Source organism: Mixophyes fleayi, chromosome 10 (assembly GCF_038048845.1).
Source record: "Mixophyes fleayi isolate aMixFle1 chromosome 10, aMixFle1.hap1, whole genome shotgun sequence".
NCBI classification, from domain to species: Eukaryota; Metazoa; Chordata; class Amphibia; order Anura; family Limnodynastidae; genus Mixophyes; species Mixophyes fleayi.
The window spans coordinates 50,214,092-50,235,505 of record NC_134411.1 but is presented as its reverse complement, the minus strand read 5'-3'; the positions used below and the strand labels follow the sequence as shown (position 1 = coordinate 50,235,505).

The window sequence follows — 21,414 nt, the reverse complement described above, 5'->3', positions numbered from 1 at the left end:
AACCCCTACAGTTAGATTTGAGCAGCCCCCTTATTTACCTTGCGGTCACCGATGCAGTTCTGCATCATCGCTGCTCAGCTCAGATGGGAAGTTCCTGTCTGAGTGCACAGCATTGTAGGATCCCAATGCCTTTGATCGCCACCAACCCCACCAGCAACCCAGACACGCCCACCAGGCACGACAAGTGTACTTTGTTTAAAATGGGAAGAAAAAAAAAAAAAAAAAAAAATAGTCCTCTGGGCAGCCTGGTTAGGGAATCCTCACGGTAAGGTCAATCGCCAGTTCGCTCTTGAAATTCAGGGCAATGTTCTGATGAACACAAATTCTGCTGGGCTAAGGCAATAGATCTCAAAAATAAATAAATAAATAAAATAAATAAAATACAGGGCCTGAGACATTAAAGGAGAACAAAGTGTACACACAAAAAAAAACCCCATATGTTACAAAGCTAGATGTGCAAATTAGTTTATTATTTTGCATGTAAAGAATATACTACCTTTTTTTCATGTAAGACAAACATTATAGTTTGATTTTACACTGAAATTTAAAGTCGATCTAGGACATGCCCTACAGAAGTTATAAACCTGTGCTCACATTTTAAATTTATCTTGGTCCTCCAATGCAACATTGTTTTGCAAAGGTACAAATTTACTCCTGGTTTTGGCTTTACTTTCCTTAATGACTCAGGCACTATGTGTTTAATGCAATATCAGATACATGGATGGTTATGATAATGTATACTAATAGACTACAATAGTGCTCTCCTTACACACTGTCTTTAGAGGAAATAAGAATATAAATATAATACATTTAATAAAATATAAATCCAATATATACTAACATACAGTATTGACAGAATACAATGGTGTTTTCATCTCTTTACTCACCAAGTATCTGGACTTCTATGTGACGAGGTTTTTCAATAAACTTCTCCACAAACAGGGAACCATTCCCAAAAGCTGACAGAGCCTCTGAATATGCCCTGGTGTAGTTCTCCTCAAGCTCCTGCAGGAAGTCAAGCACTTATGTTACAAAATGCAGACCAATATCAAAATATAATAAAGCAGGAAACTCTATAGCCATTTTTTTTTACTTATAAATGGCAATGTACCATGCAATATGTTTAATAAAAAGTAGTCATTGTTACAAAATTACACAAATCACATCTCAATGTTTCATTTTATTGAGATTTTTTTTAAACCTTGAGGGAGAAAAAAAAAAAAAAAAAAAAAAAAAAAAAAAAAAAAAAAAAAAAAAAAAAAAAGAGCGCCGGGTCTACAGCCCAGCCGGGTCTACAGCCCAGCCGGGTCTACAGCCCAGCCGGGTCTACAGCCCAGCCGGGTCTACAGCCCAGCCGGGTCTACAGCCCAGCCGGGTCTACAGCCCAGCCGGGTCTACAGCCCAGCCGGGTCTACAGCCCAGCCGGGTCTACAGCCCAGCCGGGTCTACAGCCCAGCGTCAAAGTGCAATATGTACAGAAAGTACAAATACGTTGCAGAAGCACAACAATTTTATGTTCGGCAGAGAGCTGGTGCATAGGCAAACAGGTAAAAGTGACTACCAGTGCACAGAAAGTGGGGATGGAGGGATGATGAGAGAATAGGAGGCTGAACCTGTGCCCACTAGTGTGGGTGCCACAAAAACATTCAGGACAATGATGGAGATGGAGGCAAGGGAGAAGTGGAGAGACAGCTGCAAGGGTCAAGTGGCAAAAAGGAGAAAATGGGGAGGGGGGAGCCAGGGGTAAAAAGGAGCTTACAAATCTAAAGTATTATAATGCATCATGATATATGGGCAAACCAGTTGCAAAAAAATCTATTTTTATGGATTCTTTCACACATTGACTTTTTTTTACATTTACAACACTATATTATGGGTGTGATTGTGGTTTCCAAAACATGCTGTGCACCTGTACTATAATTACACATACATTACTGCAGCAATACAGTGTCATTTACTTGATTATTAAAGAAATTACTTGATATAAATACTTTGTATGAAAATTGTGGACAACTTTATTTACTAATATATCCTATTTTTTGCCCCAATTTAAATTAACTTGAATTACAAAATAAAATTAATGACCTCTACTTTATATTACGTATGCATGACAACTTAAAGAACAGTCTACTACATACACAAACACTGATTGTGCAGTGCAGAACCAGCCCCGTCTTGTAAAGGAATCTCTAACATATGAAACGCAGAAAGAGTTGCTTAATCAAGGGCTGTGTCTCAACTGCTCGCAGATCTATCACATTAATATTTCTTCAGCAGGAGCAGAACACTATTACAGTTTGATACATGGAATTTTACTGCTTCTGAAAGCAGAGAAGGGACCTGCGGCTTAAAAGGTGGGGTGGATTTTGGAAGGGGGGGGCGCCATTAGGCAGAGTGTAAACACAAAGAGCTAGAAATATTTATGGCTAGGGAAAACCACTTAGCATTTATCAGCTGTAAGGAACCTCTAGGACAGTATTAACTTATGAACATTATGTATGGAGGTCTGAGGCAGAGGAAGCAAAAGGGAAATTAAGAGAGGAAAAGGTAACCCAAACACAGCTAGCAGTTGAGAGATAAAACAATCAGCCCATATAGGAAACAAGCTGCATTATTACAGATTAATTGGACACAGGGGCAGGCTGGGCTGGAGGCCAGGAGGGCATCTGCACTCCGGGCTAGTCCCTTAGTGGGCTATCTTGAGCTGGGTCACCTGCATTTTTTTCTCTTTAAAACAGGCTGCCAAGTTGAGTCTTGCCCACCGGGCTAAACTTTACCAGCCCTCACGTGATTGGACACCATGCAAAGCAACACATCACCATATACTTATATATGGTGCAACCAATTCTGCAGCATTTTAGAGAATATGTGTTATTCACATCAGTCCTTTAAAGCCTACAGCCCAAATTCCCCAACACACAGACTTGTGTTTAATGGCTGCTAACAAAAATGAACCCATCAGTATGTTTCTGGAGTGCACATAAACAGAATACAGCTTTGCATGTTGGCTGGTCATGTACACACAGTAACACACTAATTGGTAAAGCATCATTGGTCAAACAACTGTAAAGCTAGGTAGCAGATTTACTGTGGCTCCTTTGTATAATGCAGATTCGCTTTATGCGAGTACCCATACATATATAGAGCCCTAAACTATTACCTCAAGCAGTGTATAAATATTAATAAAGACTGATATAGGAATTCTTGCTAGAATGTTATTTCCATCACATTAAGGTTGTATACAATAAGTTAAATAGTGTTTTACCTGTAGTTTAGTTAGTTTTAGTCACTACATGATGGATGCAACTAAAATGTCTATGCTCAAACTTAGATAATGCGCCTTACAATACAGATTAATTATCTCGCTAATGCACTAAATGCTCTTGGGACGCAGTATGTTTTATTTTTGGTGCATGTAGTGCCTCATCGAGAATGCATCAAACATCTCCATGACTTACACCATGTGGTAAACACAGCCAACTTCAACAAAAGGTAAATGCATTGCTTTACTATACAGTGTACACAGCAGCTTATAGGATATGATAAACAAATGAAGTACAATAGCAAATTAAGACATTAGAATGTATGAAAGCCCTAAAGAGCTTTGTCTAATTAGATAGGTGGAGTAATGCATAAACAGTTCATTAAAATGACAAAACATTCAGAAGTGCCAACAGCAGCTAAAGGTATAAATCTATATTGGGCTTGTCAACAGTATGTACGTACAAAAGACATTTATATTGAATGCCTAGCAGGTGGTAATTGATAACTTTGCATAATCTATGGGTGGAGAAGACCATAGTTGCCTACTCTCCCGACAGACTCCTGGGAGAGCGGGGCAACATCCCAAATCCTGTCTGCTTTGTTGGTGAAGTTGGTGGGGGCTGGGCTAATCATGCAATACTGGCCCCAACCCCTTGCTATAATATACCAAAATTGGTATTGTATAGCAGGGGTGTGGCTTGATAATTCGCATGGTCACACCCCCAAGACTTGTCCAACATTGGAGATCTCCCAGAGGGGTGACCTCCAAGGTTGGCAAGTATGACAGACCATCTAATCTATAGTACTTGGGGAACCAATGTCATCTTGGAAATGCCATACCTCATAGCTCCGTACCACCCGCATGCCTCGTCCACCACCTCCATAAGCTGCCTTGAAGATAATAGGGAATCCATATTTGTTGGAGAATTCCTTGGCCTCTGTTAAACAACCAATAGGAGAATTTGTACCTGGAACAACTGGGACCCCTGTGCAGAGAACAAAGTAGAAGATAAAAAGAATGTCAGACTAAATGTTGAGAAGAAAGAAAAAAAAAACACTATGTGGTGGGTTTTAAAAATGCATAACATTTGTTTTCAATCTGTATTAACACGGGGTATGCTAAAAAAAAAACAAAAAAAAAAACGACAATACAAAAAGATAAAATTGGGGGAAGGGGGTGAATTAAGCAGATACTACTAAAAACGTGCTTTTATGGTAAACCACCATGTGTATATAAACCAATTCAGCATATGCCACCAGTTTGGGCACAATCTGATGTGAAATTAACTACAAGTACAGAGATCATGGTAATTGCTGTTGAGAAATATATATTATAATATATCTCATGGAGCTCTCGCTAATAACCTCATGCGTTCTGAGGGACTGTATAACCAGACGCTAGCTGGTCAGCACCTAATGATATGTCTTGCATATTTAAAATCTCTACTTTGCCTGTCTTCTCTCGTGTTTGCCATCATGTGCTAACCTTTTTGCGTCACTTGGACACAGATCCATCAAGTATTGAGGACAAGTTGTATAGGGTCATATTTAATTGACTGATGTATTTTCTTCCAAAAAGTGACAGATATAATTGTTCTTACAACCTTATTTGACCTCTTTTCTTGGGTTCATTAAACAAGTGGCTGTCAGTAAAACATCAGCTTAAATTGATACAAGTTTTGCATTTAGCAATTTCATTCAATTACTACATTTAGCAGTATAGTGCTTAATGGAATGCTTAATGTATGCAATCTGATGACCGAAAAAAATAAAAAAAATAAAACCCTCATAAAAAAAGCTTGTACTATAGTTTCACCATACATAAAAACAGCGTTGTTCCTATACACAATATAACAATCATGTAAATGGATTGACAAAAAGCATCAATATACCACGAGTAACCTGCTCATTGAACAGTATGTTTATGTGAATGATACATAGCCACTGTTTGATAACGGTTTGTATCTTAATGGTAAAATGTCGCTAAAGGGCTTTGATCCCAGTTTTGAAACAAACATTTTTCAAACTATTCCCCGACTAAATCAAGGATTGCCATAGAATACACAATTTAAAAATTTACGGCTTCATATATTTTAACTCCTACAGTTCTTTCCATTGCTGTCTAGTCGTCCGCAATTACTTAGCGAGGGAACAGTTGGTTCTAAATGAGCACCATGACAAAGCTAGAACTTCCAGCTGTCTTGCTTCATTTACTTCTATACCTCTCTGGGAAATCTATCTATCGTCACCCTCTCTTCTGATTCTGCTTGACCTCTGCACCCAGTCTACTTTCACACCTCGTGTATGGGAAAGTTGTCTGTTCAATTTCACAATGTAACAAATATAAAATAATGCATTAAACTTGGTTTCCTTTTGCTTCCCTACTATTTATTAACTATTAAAGATTTCCCAAATAGAAATTTGTCTTTTTTTATTTAGAAATTGTTCTAGATCATGAGAAGAATATTAATCAGATATTTAAGCATGTATGCCTTATATTCAAGGTGATAGCATGTCCACAATTTGTTATGGTCAGTTTTATCTACTGCATTTCTTTTCATGAAGAATAAACTAGATCTAGAAAAGTATCCACACAACTAAATACATTGGAGGTCTCCAAGACATCTATTTACTTGGAGATTCAATCCCCCAGTCAATAAGCGAATCAAATTGAGCAAAAACTAAAATGAAGGATAAACCAAAATACCAGTTGGGCGCTCATATAAAGCATTGAAAACTGTTGGTCTCCAAATACAGGAAAATGACTATTTATAGAAACCTAATAATTTTAACCTTTGCATAGACACTTCAGCTTCTGTACAGACCAGTTAAAGCAAGACTTGAGACTAAATAGCAGATGAACTTTCAATGTCAGGCATGGTCCATGTCAACATACATTCATTTTGCGTAACCAAGTATAAGGGATTGCTGAAAGGATACAAAGAAATATTTAATTCTTAAGGTGCTCATACACTGGCACATCGAAGTCAACAGACAACTTCTCTCCCATAGCTCATACTTACCAGCACTTATGGCAATAGCTCGAGCCTCCACCTTGTCCCCCATTTTACGCACCACCTCAGGTGAGGGGCCAATGAAACGGACACCAGCATTAGTGCAGGCTTGGGCAAAATCGGCACGCTCCGACAGGAAGCCATAGCCAGGATGAACTGCATCCACTTCATTTTCCTAAGAAAGCAGGCAGAAAGACAATAACTGATCCGATTTAAAAATTTATCTATATATATATTTTGAGAATAGCACATTTAACATTTAGCGCGATGGGTATATAGAGCCATGATGCTAGTATAGTTCATTAGGTAGATTCTGGTGTCATTCACACAATCCACCTATTGGCATGAGCAGCACTATAAAAACCAAATAAGGAAACAAAAAAAAAAAAAACGGAAAATACAGTTTTGCAGTTCGATCTGACAATTCAATTGGGACATTTTATTCTTAATAAAGTACTATTACTTCCATATATTCATAAGTATACCTGATAAAAAGTGGTTACTCAAAAGTTACTGGGATTCATTATATATTACTAAAGAAACACGAAATCAAAAACTATCCCGTAAAGCAGAACGTCACTGGCGTAAATCTCGCACCTCTAATGACTTCTTCACATATACTTCTGTCTACCGCTCCTATCGAAATGCTCTGGACACTGCGAAACAAACATACTTCCAATCTCTTATCTATGCTCAGGCTTCTAACCCCAAATGCCTTTTCAATACATTTAAATATCTTCTCAATCCTCCCACCCCAAACCCTCCGTCTACTATCAGTGCTCAGGATCTTGCTTCCTACTTCAAGGACAAGATTGACAAGATCAGACTAGAAATGGTATACTCTTCCTCGACAAGCAATTGGTTCAATTCCTTTCCACAAACCTCCGACACCCTCTCTTCCTTTGACCGCACAAATGAAGAGGAAATTTCTACTCTCTTCTTATCTTCCTACTCTACCTCCTGTCTCTTGATCCTATTCCCTCACAAAATGGTAGATCCCTGTCTTGTGTGCTCATTTCACCTCTAACTCAAATCTTTAATCTCTTGCTCTCTACTGGCATCTTTCCATCACTATACAAGCATGCAGTGATTACTCCTATTCTAAAAAAAAGCAAGATTCCGACCCAAACTCTCTCTCAAATTTCCGTCCCATCTCTCAGCTGCCGTGCCCCTCCAAGCTTCTAGAGAGACTTGCCTACTCGCCTCACATGCTTTCTTTCCGCTAACAACCTGTTGGATCCTCTTCAGTCTGGCTTTCGTTCTCAACACTCCAGATCATTGACAACCTTGGTCAACGCAATCTCTGATCACTGCTAAAACTGAACGCCATTACTCTCTCCTAATTCTCCTGGATCTCTCGGCTGCATTTGACACCGTTGACCACTCTTCTCCTACAAACGCTGCAATCCCTAGGTCTTCAAGACACTGTTCTATCCTGGTTCCCATCCTACCTTTTTAATCGCTCTTTCACTGTTAATTTCTCTGGAGCCACCTCTGCTCCCTTTATCATTTGGAGTACCACAAGGCTCAGTGCTAGGTCCTCTGCTGTTCTCTATCTATACCGCTTCTCTTGGAAATCTAATAAGTTCCTTTGGCTTTCAGTATCATCTCTATGCGGATGATACCCAAATCTATCCTCTCCTGATCTTTCGACATCTGTGTTGTCCCGTGTAACTGACTGTCTTTCTGCCATTTCATCTTGGATGTCCTCTCGCCAACGCAAACTTAATCTTTCTAAAACAGAGTTAATAATATTCCCACCCACAAGAGCATACCTGACATTTCTATCCCTGTTGATAACATGACCATAAATCCCACCCCACAAGCTCGCTGCCTAGGTGTAATCCTTGACTCACACCTATCCTTTGGTCCCCACATTGACTATATCTAAAAAGAACATTTCCAGAATTCGCACATATCTCAAGCAAGACACTGCAAAAACCTTAATTCATGCACTTCTCATCTCCCGCATTGACTATTGCAATTCCCTCCTTACTGGTCTTCCCATAAACAGACTCAAACCTCTACATTTTATTTTGCACGCTGCGGCAAGACTGATTTCCCTTGCAAATTGTTCCTCTGTTGAATCACTCTGTATGTCTCTACACTGGCTGCCTGTTTTGTACCGAATCCAATATAAAATACTTTTACTAACCTACAAGGCCATCAACAAAGCTGCACCAACACACATCTCTCGTCTCAAAATATCTCCCAACTCAACAACTCCGTTCTACACAAAATCTGCGTCTCTCATCCACCCTCATTACATCCTCCCATTCCCGGTTACAGGACTTTTTTCGGGCTGCACCCACTCTATGGAATTCTCTCCCTCGCACAGTAAGACTCTCCTCTGGTCTACAAACTCAAGCGTTTTCTGAAAACCTACCTCTTCAGACAAGCTTATAATATTCCTCAGCCACCCTCAACCTCGCTACCTTTAGCCTGTTGCACAATTTCACACAAGACAACTGACCAACATTGTTGTGCGACTGGTTCATTTAGCTTATGAGTCACTTTTACCTTTGCAGTCTGGCTAGGCCAAAATGCAAAATGTAGGCTTCACCTCATGTGTCAATCTCCCATTGTCCCATAGATTGTAAGCTTGCGAGCAGGGCCTTCTCACCTCTTTGTCTGTTTTACCCAGTTTGCTTATAGCTTATGTTTGTCCCCAATTGTAAAGCGCTACGGAATATGTTGGCGCTATATAAATAAATGATGATGATGAATGATGATATAAAAAAAAAAAAAAAAAGTTAAATAGCCTCCCAGAAAGCCACAAACATTCAATTTGACACTTGAAAGCAAAAATGATTTAAAACCAAGCATGGAATAGAACTATACATTAGCAAAAACACACACTGAATTTTTAAAATGGAATTACCCCATCATCTGTAAATAAGAAAGTATTAATTGGATAGTGCTTCAGCCCTTGCATACCAGCCATTCCTTGATAAATGTGAGGTGACAGAGTGGGGAGGCAATTATTCTGCCACACAAAGAGTTATAACATTCTATTAAAAAAAAAACAAACAGGAGAGAAAAAGAAAAAGATGGGGATTAATGGCAGATGCATGGCTCCTGCAATAATATGGCAACCCTGCACAAACAAGCAGCATAACAAGAAGTTATCTGGATATAATTGCGCTCAGGAGTTTGCACTTGTGATTTAAGTTTTAATTAATGCCATAGAAGGGACTGCTTTTCAGTTATCAATTGCAAGTTACAAGGGGTTCTCCCCATTATAAACTCTCAATCATGCTTAATTTCCATATTATTGGCTCTACAGTCACCTCTGTACCAGAACTTCATTATAATCTACAAAGTGCTTCAGTATTTACATAGCAAAGAAGTGAAATACAGAACACAACAAATTTGGCTAAATAAGATGAAAATACAAATATGGGGCAGCACAGTGGCCTAGTGGTTAGCACTTTCTTACAGCACTGTGATCATGAGTTTGATTCCCGACCATGGCCTTATCTGTGTGGAGTTTGTATGTTCTCCCTGTGTTTGCGTGGATTTCCTCTGGTTAATTGGCTGCTATCAAAATTGACCAGTGTGCGTCTATATTAAGGAATTTAGACTACGCTCCAATGGGGTAGGGAATGATGTGAGCGAGTTCTCTCTACAGCACTGCAGAATTAGTAGCGCTATATAAGTGATATATGCTCCCTTACTTTTGGTGGAGCAATTTAGAAGGGGAAAATACTAGCTCCAAATAATGCAAAAAAACATTAGAACCACAAGTTTGCAATTGTCAACATTCAAATATGAAATACTATAGATTGGGTTTTTTTTGCATCAATATTTTTATTAAATTTTTCCAAGGGGATAAGGGGTACAGAAAAAAAAAAAAAAAAAGAAGGGGAGAGGAATTACAGACATAGGTTAAAACACATAGGGAATCCCCAGTAGGGGTAGAAGGATCACTAAATTAAGATAAAAATAAGGCACACAGTATTAACAGTATAAATTTTAAAATAGAAAAATGTAGCAAGGCATGTCAGCCTACATTTTGGCATTCTGGAGGCGTTTCCACCATAAATGGACTAACAGGGGATGCTGGCTGATCAACTGGCAGTGGGGGGGTTCTATAAGAGCCGCTGGAGAGTGAGCTGTTGGGAAACCAGAAATATCCTGAGGAGACCCAGGGCCGTCCGTAATGTACACGTGCCACCTAAACCACTTCATGATGGGAGCTGATGCAGATGAGGCGTAGGGCGTGTGTTTCCATCTCAAAGCTGTACTGTATCTTTGAGATGATGCGAGCGATGGTAGGGGGAGCCAGAGACTTCCAATTTTGTGCTATTGCTGCTCTAGCAGCAATCAAAATGTGACCCAATCTGTAGTGATCGTGCTTTGGAATAGAAGTCGGGTAGATGTGGAGGAGAGCTAAAGCTGGGTCTGGAGCAACAAGAGTCTTCAAGACTGAAGAAATCAAAGCAAATACCTCACTCCACAGCGGTTCGACCACTGGAGATAGCAGATATCTTCCATGTATTCTGGTTATTTGGGCACATTGACGCCAGCACAATTTTAATTGGCTTGGCCAGAACCTGTGTAACCGGTCCGGGGTAAGGTATAACCAGTTGAGGAGTTTAACCTGCATCTCAGTATGGTTAATGCATTTGGACATACGGTAGGAAGTTACATAAATTCTTTCCCATTGTCGCTGAGCACTAAATTCACATCCGTCTCCCACTGGGTTTGTGCAGGTGTTTTAGTTGGGGGGTGGGGAATCAGGGAATAAATGTAATGGTACTAGAATGTTATTCCGCCTCTCCCACTACTATTCGTCAATCAATGACAGGTGTTGGGAGTGAAATAAGAAAGTAGGGGGTCCTAGAGACAGTTCTGACCCAGTGACTGATTTGCAAGTACCTATATGTCTCTGAGGATGGCAAGCTATAGCGAGCTTGGAGCTGAGAAAAGGGGAGAAAAAGGCTTTGGGCAAATAAATCCGACATGGAGGAAATCCCTCTAGCTTTCCAAGCAGCAAGATTTAGATCTGGAATGAGCTGACCCACTGCCTGGAGAGAGAGATTACGAGACGGGAGTACAAAGTTTGGATGCAACCCAATAACTCTATCTCACACCTGCATGGCATCCGAAATGGACCGTAGCCTGAATACAACAGATGGACGGACCGGCCTGGGTGTCCAAAGCAGGTCCAATAGCGGGTAGCTGGGGCACAAGGCTCTCTCCAAGTCCACCCATGGCTTAGAGGTTGGGGGGGAGCACCCAATGCCGCAGATGGCTGAATATGCAAGCCTCTTCATAACTAGATAGGTTAGGAAGCATCAGTCCCCCACGTTGCTTAGATAGGGCCATACGTTTATGGGATAGGAGAGGGCGTTTCTGCCTCCACACATAAGACATCATTAACGTATGGAAGCGGCCCATCAAACGCCTAGGTACAATATAGGGAATAGCACGAAAAATATACATCAGTTTGGGTAATAATTTTAGAAATAGCTATGCGACCCAGCCAGGAGACCTCGAAGTTAAGCCAATTCTTAGCTAGGGAGGAAAGATGCAAAAAAATTGGAGTGAAGTTAGTTTCAAATACTGTAGACAGGGTGGGGGGAAATATGAATGCCCAGATACGGCAGAGAATCCTTTACCCAGTCAAACGGGAAATTTCTTTTGCAAAGACGATAATGAGGAATGCGGTATATTAATAGGTAGGGCCTCAGATTTAGTCATATTTAATTTATATAATGAAGCTGAGCTGTTGTCATCTAGGATACGCTTCAGGGCTGGCAACGAGGTCTCCGGACTGGTGACAAATAGAAATATGTCATCCGCAAATAAACACAACTTATGTGTATAAGAGTGAAAAGTAATGCCTGGGAAATGGGAAGCATGTCTAATAGTATGTGCTAAAAGCTCTATGGCCATAACAAACATCAGAGGAGAAAGGGGACACCCCTGTCTTGTTCCATTAGTGATAGGGAAGGGAGAGGATAGAAAACAGTTGCTAAATACTCTTGCAGAAGGACCCCGATACAGAGCTAATATGGAGTGTAAGATGTTACCCTGAAACCCAAATTTAAGTAAAACTTCTTTCATATAGAGCCAGTGGAGCCTGTCAAACGCTTTCTCTGCATCCAGAGAAAGCATAACTAACTCTTCTCCAGTCCCGGATAAAAAGGTCCACCACATCTAAAATATGTTGCGTATTATCTGTCGCCTGGCGACCCAATATGAAGCCCATCTAGTCCGGGTGGATTAACGGAGGTAGGAGAGGATTCAGACGATCAGCTATCAACCCAGCATAAATTTTTAGATCAGTATTTAGTAGTGCTATAGGTCTATAATTCTTGCAATCTGAGTGATCCTTGCCAGGTTTGGGGATCGTTATTATTTGTGCTTCTAGCATCTCAGCCGGGAAGTTGCCCCCATCTAAACATTATTATATAGATTAGTAAGGAGCGGGGCCAGCTCCGACCGAAACGGGGAGTAAAAGGCATTAACAAAGCCATCCGGACCTGGGGCTTTGTCTCTAGGGAGGGACTTGATAACCTCTTCAATTTCTCGCTGAGACCAAGGGAGGTTAATTTGCTTCAGACTTTCAAGATCTAACGAGGAGAGATTAAGTTGGTGAAGGAAGGAAGAGATAAACAGTTCTGATGGCTGCGCTGTGTCTTTGTCATCCCGTATGTTGTATAATCTGGCATAATATTTAGCGAATTGGTTTGCTATGTCAGCGGGATTGTGAATCTTATTGCCCCTAAAGTCATGAAGGGTTTTCATTCGGTTTCTAGCTTGCTTCCCTCTGAGTTTACGGGCTAAAAGCCGATTGCACCAGAAATTTTATTCTACAGGTAATAGAGCCAATTTAGTAAGGGCTGATTTAATGCGGGATATAAAAAGTGTATTAAGCCGTTTCCTGATGTTGTTTATTTCTTTTCGGAGGGCTTTAGAAGGGCGTGACTGGTTTTGTGATTCTAGAGTGGTTAGAGTAGATTCAAGCGTATGCTGACGAAAAAGGTATTGCTTTTTCAAGCGTGCACCAATTTGGATAGCTGAGCCACGTAAAACTGCTTTCAGTGCACACCAATGGGTGGAGAGGGAAGTATCTTCCAGGTTATTCACCTGGATATATTGCGACAATGTTTCTGACAAGCCGAGCCTGGCCTCCAGGGAGGTGAGTAGATAGTTTAAGTGTTATTGTGGATTCAAGAAGAGACCAAAATGTAAAATTATAACAAATTTTCACAGCAGTGTCTGAATTATTGCTTACCATTTTCCCTGAATAGAAAAAGGCAACAGTCTTCTGATGTCTCATTGTTTACTAGTTGCTCATTGAAAGCCATGTTTGCAACAGTACATCCCCCAATGCTACTTTTCAACTACAGACAGCTGAGCAAATTGCCAGTTAGCACCAATTGTGGTTCACGTGAACCACAGGATAAACCCAGAGGGTGAGAAAAAGTTGGGTAACTTGATTATCTTTAAATTCTAGTGCCCTACCCTTGATGTATTTTTTTTCCTCTAGAGTTGTGTGTTCTTAAACGCAGATGACCGTGTCCAGTACCAATTTATGTAATATTTATGGTGGCATGAAAACGGCAGTTTGAGCTAATGTGCAGTTTACTCTTATCCCAAGCTCCCACTTTTCCTTCTTCTCACAAATATAAACAATTGGATATTTCTGAATATAGTTAGCAAACATCACAGTAGCACTGAGAATTGAGTTTATACTTAAAACATAGCTGTTTTAGGATCTACTGAACTATGATCTCTGTACAGATGTGGGACCTACAAAGCTTAACTGTCAATGCTGTTTCATCTGTTCAGCTGCCCACTGAGCACAATTGTGATTGTTATTGCCATCTGTCTGGCTGCTGGACCCTCTGCACCCAACTGTCGGCATATTAGACCTTCTAACGTCAAAATCCTTCATCGTTCCTCCATTACCCTGCACAATTTGGATCAATTGTTCCTTCCCATGCCTCCTTACCGACCTTCGTTAATACACATTCATCCAAATATCTCAATCATGAACCAATTTAATTTACACTCCACCACATTTCTCACCAAACTCATCTTCTCGCAATCATTTCTCCTTACCAAAATATTTCCCTCAATATTCCTCAACCTCCTTGCAATTACAGAAACTTGTCTCACCTCCTCTGACACATACAAACGCCTGTCTCACATTCTCCACTCAATCAAATCAGGCTTCAACTCCCAACATGTCACTGAAAATGCTCTCACAAAAGTGATCAATAATCCACTTACTGCTACGCTAAGGGTCATTTGAACATACTCATTCTCCTGGACCCCTCTGCTGCTTTTGACACTTGATCACCCTCTTTACCTACACATACTTCAATCCATTGTCCTTTGTGACGGTTCTTTTCTATTTCACTTCCTACCATTGAACTGCTCTTTTAGTGTTTCTACCTCTAGAACATCTCCCCTCCACTCCCACTATCCGTTAGGGTCCCAGAAGGCTCTGTTCTTGGCCCTTTAGTTTTTCACTGTACAATTCTCTTGGGGAACCAATTCACTCATTCCACCTCCAGTATCAACCTCTACGCAGAGCTCTTCCCCTGACCACTCTTCTGTAATATCTTGTGTAATGGTCTGTTATCTCCACACGGATGTCTCAGTGCTACATAAAGCTCAATATGTCCAAAACAGAATCTATCTTCCCTCACCACCTCCTTCACTATTAACACAACGCTCTCCTCATCCTCACAAGCCTGCTGCATTGGTGTTACAATTTACTCCGCCCTCCACTTTATTTCTCACATCCAGACTCAGTCCTGTTGACCTCACCTTAAAAACATTGCTATAATACATCCTTTTCTTACTCAACATGTTACCAAAACTCTTATCCATTATCTCATTTTAGCCACTGCAACCTCCTGCTATCTGGGTCATTCCACATCAGATCACCCCCAAAAAAAAAAAAAAAAAAAAGTCCACCACTCCTCAGATTTGTTCGAAAGATTTTTTTAGTGAGAGGATGTCAATACAACTATTTCTGCCAAATATCTCAAATGTCTGACAATTGATTAAATATTGTTTTCATTTAAATAATTTACTAATTGCGGCTTAATCTAGTTTATTTGAAGTATTACAGGTGTTTATTAAGGAATCACCACAAAACCTGGACCCCTAAAGGTAACTTCTTCCCGAATCTAAAAATCCAAACCAAATTACTTTATCTGCCTCATGTTTTGCGTTACGGCAGAAACACACGTTTGTTCGATTTTTTGAATAGAATTAAAAACGATTGCTTCAATCAACATTAGGCATCCCATATTTTATTTAATTTTGTATGGTTTTTGTTTTTCTTTGGGGGGGGGGGGGGGCGCAGTGTTAAAGGTATACATTACTACCACAAAAAAAGAAAACAAAAACCAGCAGGGTACTCTTTCATAGTGGAGAAAAAAAATTATGAAGTTGATGCTCAATTACTGGTGTACAGCATACATAATATACACATTGTTAAAAACCATACCAAAAAAGGTGAACTAAACGAAGGCAATGGGATAAAACTCCCATACAGGAAATGAAAATAAACTGATGGGAAGGGGATTCCTTTTAGAGAAACCAAAACTTAAGAGAAAGAGGGAGACACAGAAAGATAGTCAATCATGGCAGCTGCTCAAGAAAAGAGCACATTTGGTTGTCTTTTAAATACACACTGCCATATTACTGTCTACTCAATAACCATTGGATTACATAGCTGGGACCACTTTACAGATAAAGAAAAAAGTTTTGATTCCGAGAACAGACGTTTCAAATGCAGTAACCAATGATCCTGGAACCTCAGTCTGCTACCACCATGAAAAGTTTCTACTGCAAAGATATGAAGAATTTCAGAAAATATGCTGTAATCTGTTATCTCACAAAAAAAAGGAGCCAGAAAAGGCTTAAAAGTCACGTCACTGAAGTGGGCCTAAGAACATGGTGACTGTCAGCTTCATGCGATTATTAAGCCAGGACAGAAACTTTGCCCAAAATGCAGAATTCAACTGTTACACTGTAAAGGACGGACAGACAGATATGCCAGCAGAAGTAGTTGAAACCCCGGTGGAGGGTGTAACAACTAGCAGAAACAGATGAGCTTATACGCTGAACGAAAGTATTACAAAGCTTGGTTGTTCACCAGTGAAATTGCATGGGGTAAAGAGAAGACACCAGGAGACATACGCTAAAAGAAAGAGCAGGCAAGTACAGCCATTCAAGAAAAGCTTACTGAAATGTTGTCTCTTCCTAGTACATCACTAGAGTCACCCCAGAAAGTAAGCAAATGTTCAGGTTGTGATGATTTACAGAGTGTGATATATGAAATAAAGCAAAAGTGTGAAGAGGCGTCACAACAAGAATAAAAATATTAAATCTGGAACCAAACAGCTGGACAATTAAGCAGACTGTAGAAGAATTTAATGTCAGCCGTCTAGAAACAGCAAAGACTGTGGCAGGAACATGTTCTCATCACAGATTTCGGCCTATTAGTAATGATGAGCTACAGATATATCGATTGACAGACGACAAAGACAGCAGGAACAAGAGTTAGTGTCACTATGACCACAGTCAAAAAATGGAGACAAAAGTGATCTGCATCCTGGATCATACATAGCAGCAGTGTATGGTAACATCTGGTACATTAGTTATATCATTCAATGTAATGAGGAGGAACAAGATATGCTGGTACACTTCATGAAACGAAACCAATCAACAAATGTGATGTCCTGGTCTTCGAGATAAGTGTTTTGTTCCTTTTATTCACGTCCTCTGTGTAACGGAAGTGCCTACTATCCAAGGAAGTATTGGAAGGCAGTATACACTTTCTGCTGACCCTTTAAGGAAAATTACAGACTGTTACAACAAGTTCCGAACAAGGGAAAAAATGATCGTTGACTCAACTTCAGTTATGGACTAAAGTTATGTTGAAAGGTTTTAAATTTCATGGTTTCTTGTGTTACTTATGTATGCGGTACAACAGTAATCGAGCATCAACTTCATTATTTTTTCTCCACTACGAAACAGAGTACCCTGCTGATTTTTTTTTGTGCTAGTAATGTATATCTTTTTTTTTTTGAAACAGACATAAATCTTGTGTCATTTATAGGAAATTTTTGCAAGAACAGACTACTAAAATGTTTTAAAAGGTTGTAAATGCTCATTTGCATACTTATGGTTATGCAAAAAGTGTGTGTCTTGAAATGTACCCTTCAATTTAATCTACATTGCTCGATTACCGCGATCTGAAATGTGTGTTATTTAATCAAGCTATGATTTAGTTAGAGGGTTAAAGGACAAAATGCACAAAAATAAAAATCAGTGGGGGATGGTCAAATTGTTGTGGACAGAGGGAAACACATTCCGAGTGACATTTACGAATTTCTGTATGATCCAAGTAAAACAAGGTGGGTATGGACAGAGAAATATTGTGGGATGAACAGTCTATAGGGTAACATACATTATATGGTGTGTGACATTTATGCATCGCTGCACACTGGAAAGTATGGCACAGTTTGATGGGATGGTAAAGGAGCTGGATAACAGGCACTTTAGTTTTCCATTTCCATTTTTAATTCTAGCTCAAATTTTATTTTTACTTTTTTTTTTGCACTTGGGGCCTCAGAAATGCAGGTTGTTTTACTAACCGCAAAACAAATAAAAATATTTTCTAAAAGTGATTCAAATGTCAACTACCAAAAAAAAAATATATTTATTATTATTTATTTTTTATTAATTTCAATACTGAGGGATAGGACAGACATGGATTTAATCTCGCCTGCTGAATTAAGGCCAGCCCCTTAAGCAGGAAGTCACAGGTTTGCACTGATTCTGTACTGGAAGAACTGCATTCAAATTGAGTGCTTGGGAAACAAATCAAATGGTTACGGGGCACAGAGCTGAAAGCAGAGGAGTCAATGACACGCTTCCTCCAGTCAACACCTGAAATACTCCATTGAGGAAGCCACAAATGCTCCCTACAGCCCATGGAAGATTGCACACAGTTTGAGCTCTTTTATTGTTTATTTGTTTTATCCACTATTTATCTATACTTCTATTACATTTTTACTTGTGTCCCCTATTCCTCTATCAGTTTTCCACATTAACACCCTAATCTTAATTTTATACACACAATTTGTTGTTCACACGACACCGTGCAGAATTATCATTAATAGCAGCCTGAAGAATCAAACCAATTAAAAATGACCAAAGCTGCTTCTTTTAGCCTTCCACAGTGATTTATGTAAAAACAGGAAAAATTCATAGGACTGCTGCTTTAAGTTACCTCAGTATTCAAAAAAAGGCATGTCTACTGTAGCAAACAGATTACCTTGGCAACCTTTATGATGTCAGGTATGTTTAAGTAAGCCTGGACTGGAGGCAATCCCTTTCCAATCAGATAGGCTTCATCTGCCTTCTGTCTGTGAACTTGACCAGTGTCCTGCTCGGAGTAAACTGCGACTGTCCTTATTCCCAGTTCAGTGCATGCTCTGAATACTCTTGTTGCAATCTCACCTGTACAGAGAAGAAAAACAGTAGACAATAACATAAATCTGCACTTCTGCTATGTGCAGCCTTAGACCCATACAGTACTAATGAATGCATGGCCAAATTAAATTAAAACTTAATCACAAGTCTAATATTCATTTGACTAGCAGGCGCACCACCTAAAACGGTTACACTAAATAGAGAGCAAAGAAGAAATAAGCTGCATCCATAATAGCTTAATCTTAGGAGGGTCACCCAGAGGGGGGGGGGGAAGCACAGGCCAAACCAAAACACCACAATATTCACAGTGAAATAAAATTGAAGCGCTGAAGGATGCCTGACTCTGCAAATATTAACTTCACTATTTACATAATACAAACTTAATGTCTATAGTATAATGGTATAAGCAAGAGTGTCAGATTTCAAGTCAAGCAATGCTTTAACGATTACCTATGCTGTGAGGGGGGAGTTCTACTAGCCAAGCAAGTAGTATAGTTTGGTCTGGGACTCATGCCCTGTAATTACCTCGGTTGGCAACCAGCACCTTCTTGATTGGCTTGTACTCCACACGTTGCGTGCTCTGGAAGGCGACATTGAGCACAGAGACACGTTTAACACCCAGGAAGCTAAAGCCTCCTTTCACAAAACGGAGCTGCAACATCTATAGGAGGGTACAAAAGAATAGTATAGTTACATGTAGCAGACCACCACTATAACAATATAATTTCCTGAACTTCGCAACATTGTACCAAGCCATTGCGCCATGTCACATGAATGTTCTGTCTCCACAGTTTAAAAACTGCTTCATGTTCTGGAGAAAACATGGATCATGGATATAATTCTATTATAAAAAAAAAAAACCAACAACACACAATCACTAAACATTCATGCGCCTAAGTTTTAAAATAACGTTACATTTGGCAGTTGGTGATTACTACCGTCACTGGCAGCGTATTCAGGCAATTATCACAAGATGCCTAAAAGACATCACAAAAAGTGTTTAATTTGTATTTTGTTGGGCCATTAAATGAAGATCTACCTTATGAACCACTACAAACCCCAAAGAGCTGTAAAACAAAAATTAAGTGGGGAGGCACCCAGCTAGCTACATACGTCAAATTTTAACTGCCTCCTCTTTGTATGCTGTCATTTTTCCAGACCTATACAGAAGGGGATAATGGGAGGAAGAAGGGGGGGGGGGTGATGCTATAGTTATTATACTCTTGAAAAAATTAACATCGAATGTTTGCGTTAGACAATAGTGGGAATAAAAAAAAAAAATAAAAAAAACACGTTTGTATGCATTTAAAAAGGTTTGAAGGAGCAAGGTTACCACGCCTAGATATGGTACTATTAACCACAGCTATCAGTAAGTAGTTGCCTACCTACCACTCCATCTGTCTGGCAGCAACTTTTACCAGGGGAAAGCTAACAGGTATTTCAAAATTATCTCCAAAATTGTATTTATTTTTTTTCTTCCAAAATTTGAACCAAGTGTATAATTTTGTACAGAGTCTTTTTAGGACATTGAAGGAAAGTAAACAATAAGAGCACAGATATCCAACTACACAACATTCTGGGGTTGAAAAAAAATCTGTGCAAGTCACCTAATGAATATGAAGGAGGTTGATGCACATGTTTACTAATCAATATGTGATTTACTGTCTTCATCCAATACAAAGTATACACAGTTTAGATTAGTATTTGTTGTGACTGAATATAATAGGTACATTTTACCATAATATAATCGTGCTTCGCATTAGCAATCAATCTTGATCAATAAACTTCACTCATAAACTTCATGTGGGGGAAGGGGGGGGGGGATTTTTTTATACTCATTAATTTCCTTTCCTTGAAATTCTCCATGGCAGCCCTCAAAATGGGTTAATACCCTACTCAGCAGAGTTGTAGGGAGGAAGAATTTTCCCCACTTGAAGGGTATATAAGGTGGCTCCTCCTCCATCCTGGTGTCTTTAGTAAGGTCTAGAGTTATCCTTCTACGTCACTATATTACACAGGTGGGAAACATAAGGGCTGCCATGTAGTATTTCAAGGAAAGGAAATTAACGAGAGTATTAATTAATTTATTATTATTTATAGGGCGCCACTAGGTATCCATAGCGCCGTACAGGGACAGACAGAAATACAGTACATGGTGAGACATGACGGAACAGTTAACAAAAAGCACAGTAACTCGGAAAGCTCAAAGTACAGCTATGACAGGCGAGAGTCCCAGCGGGGTAGCTAGAGGGGTAGAAGGGCCTCACGGAAGAGACAAGGAGCTGGAGAGCAGAGTTAAGGTGGTGGAGAACAGAAGGAGGAGGCCCTGCTCGAAGGAGCGTACAATCTAATATAATGCTTTAATATAATGCTCCAATTTTCCTTTTCCTACTCCATGGCAACCCTCACAATAGGAGATACCAAAGCCGTAAAGAATAGTAGGGCGGACAATAAATAGACAGACAATACCAAAAAGAATATTTATTTAAGCAGTTTGTTGGAGGACTTTCCTTCCAAAAACTGTGCATGAGCAGCGGCCGATACATCCAGTAAATGTTTAGAAAAGGTATGCATTGAGGACCACCCAGCTGCCTTTCGTGTCTGTTGCTGATGTCTGGACCCTGTGTGCCCAAGAGATAGCCCCTGCCCTCGTTAAGTGCGT

At 39.8% G+C, this 21,414-nt stretch overlaps 1 protein-coding gene across 3 annotated transcripts in view; it reads right to left on the bottom strand.

The window, feature by feature from the left end:
- PC (pyruvate carboxylase) overlaps positions 1 to 21,414 on the bottom strand; it is a 341,750-nt gene that overhangs the window by 246,549 nt on the left and 73,787 nt on the right. For all 3 annotated transcript variants that reach the window (XM_075188742.1, XM_075188743.1, XM_075188740.1), the window contains exons 2-6: positions 19,278 to 19,413; positions 18,595 to 18,779; positions 6,288 to 6,453; positions 4,105 to 4,250; positions 888 to 1,005 (exon numbers count right to left, since the gene is read on the bottom strand). In XM_075188742.1, coding sequence (XP_075044843.1) covers positions 888 to 1,005; positions 4,105 to 4,250; positions 6,288 to 6,453; positions 18,595 to 18,779; positions 19,278 to 19,413 — 751 coding nt within the window. The remainder of the gene's footprint in view (positions 1 to 887; positions 1,006 to 4,104; positions 4,251 to 6,287; positions 6,454 to 18,594; positions 18,780 to 19,277; positions 19,414 to 21,414) is intronic.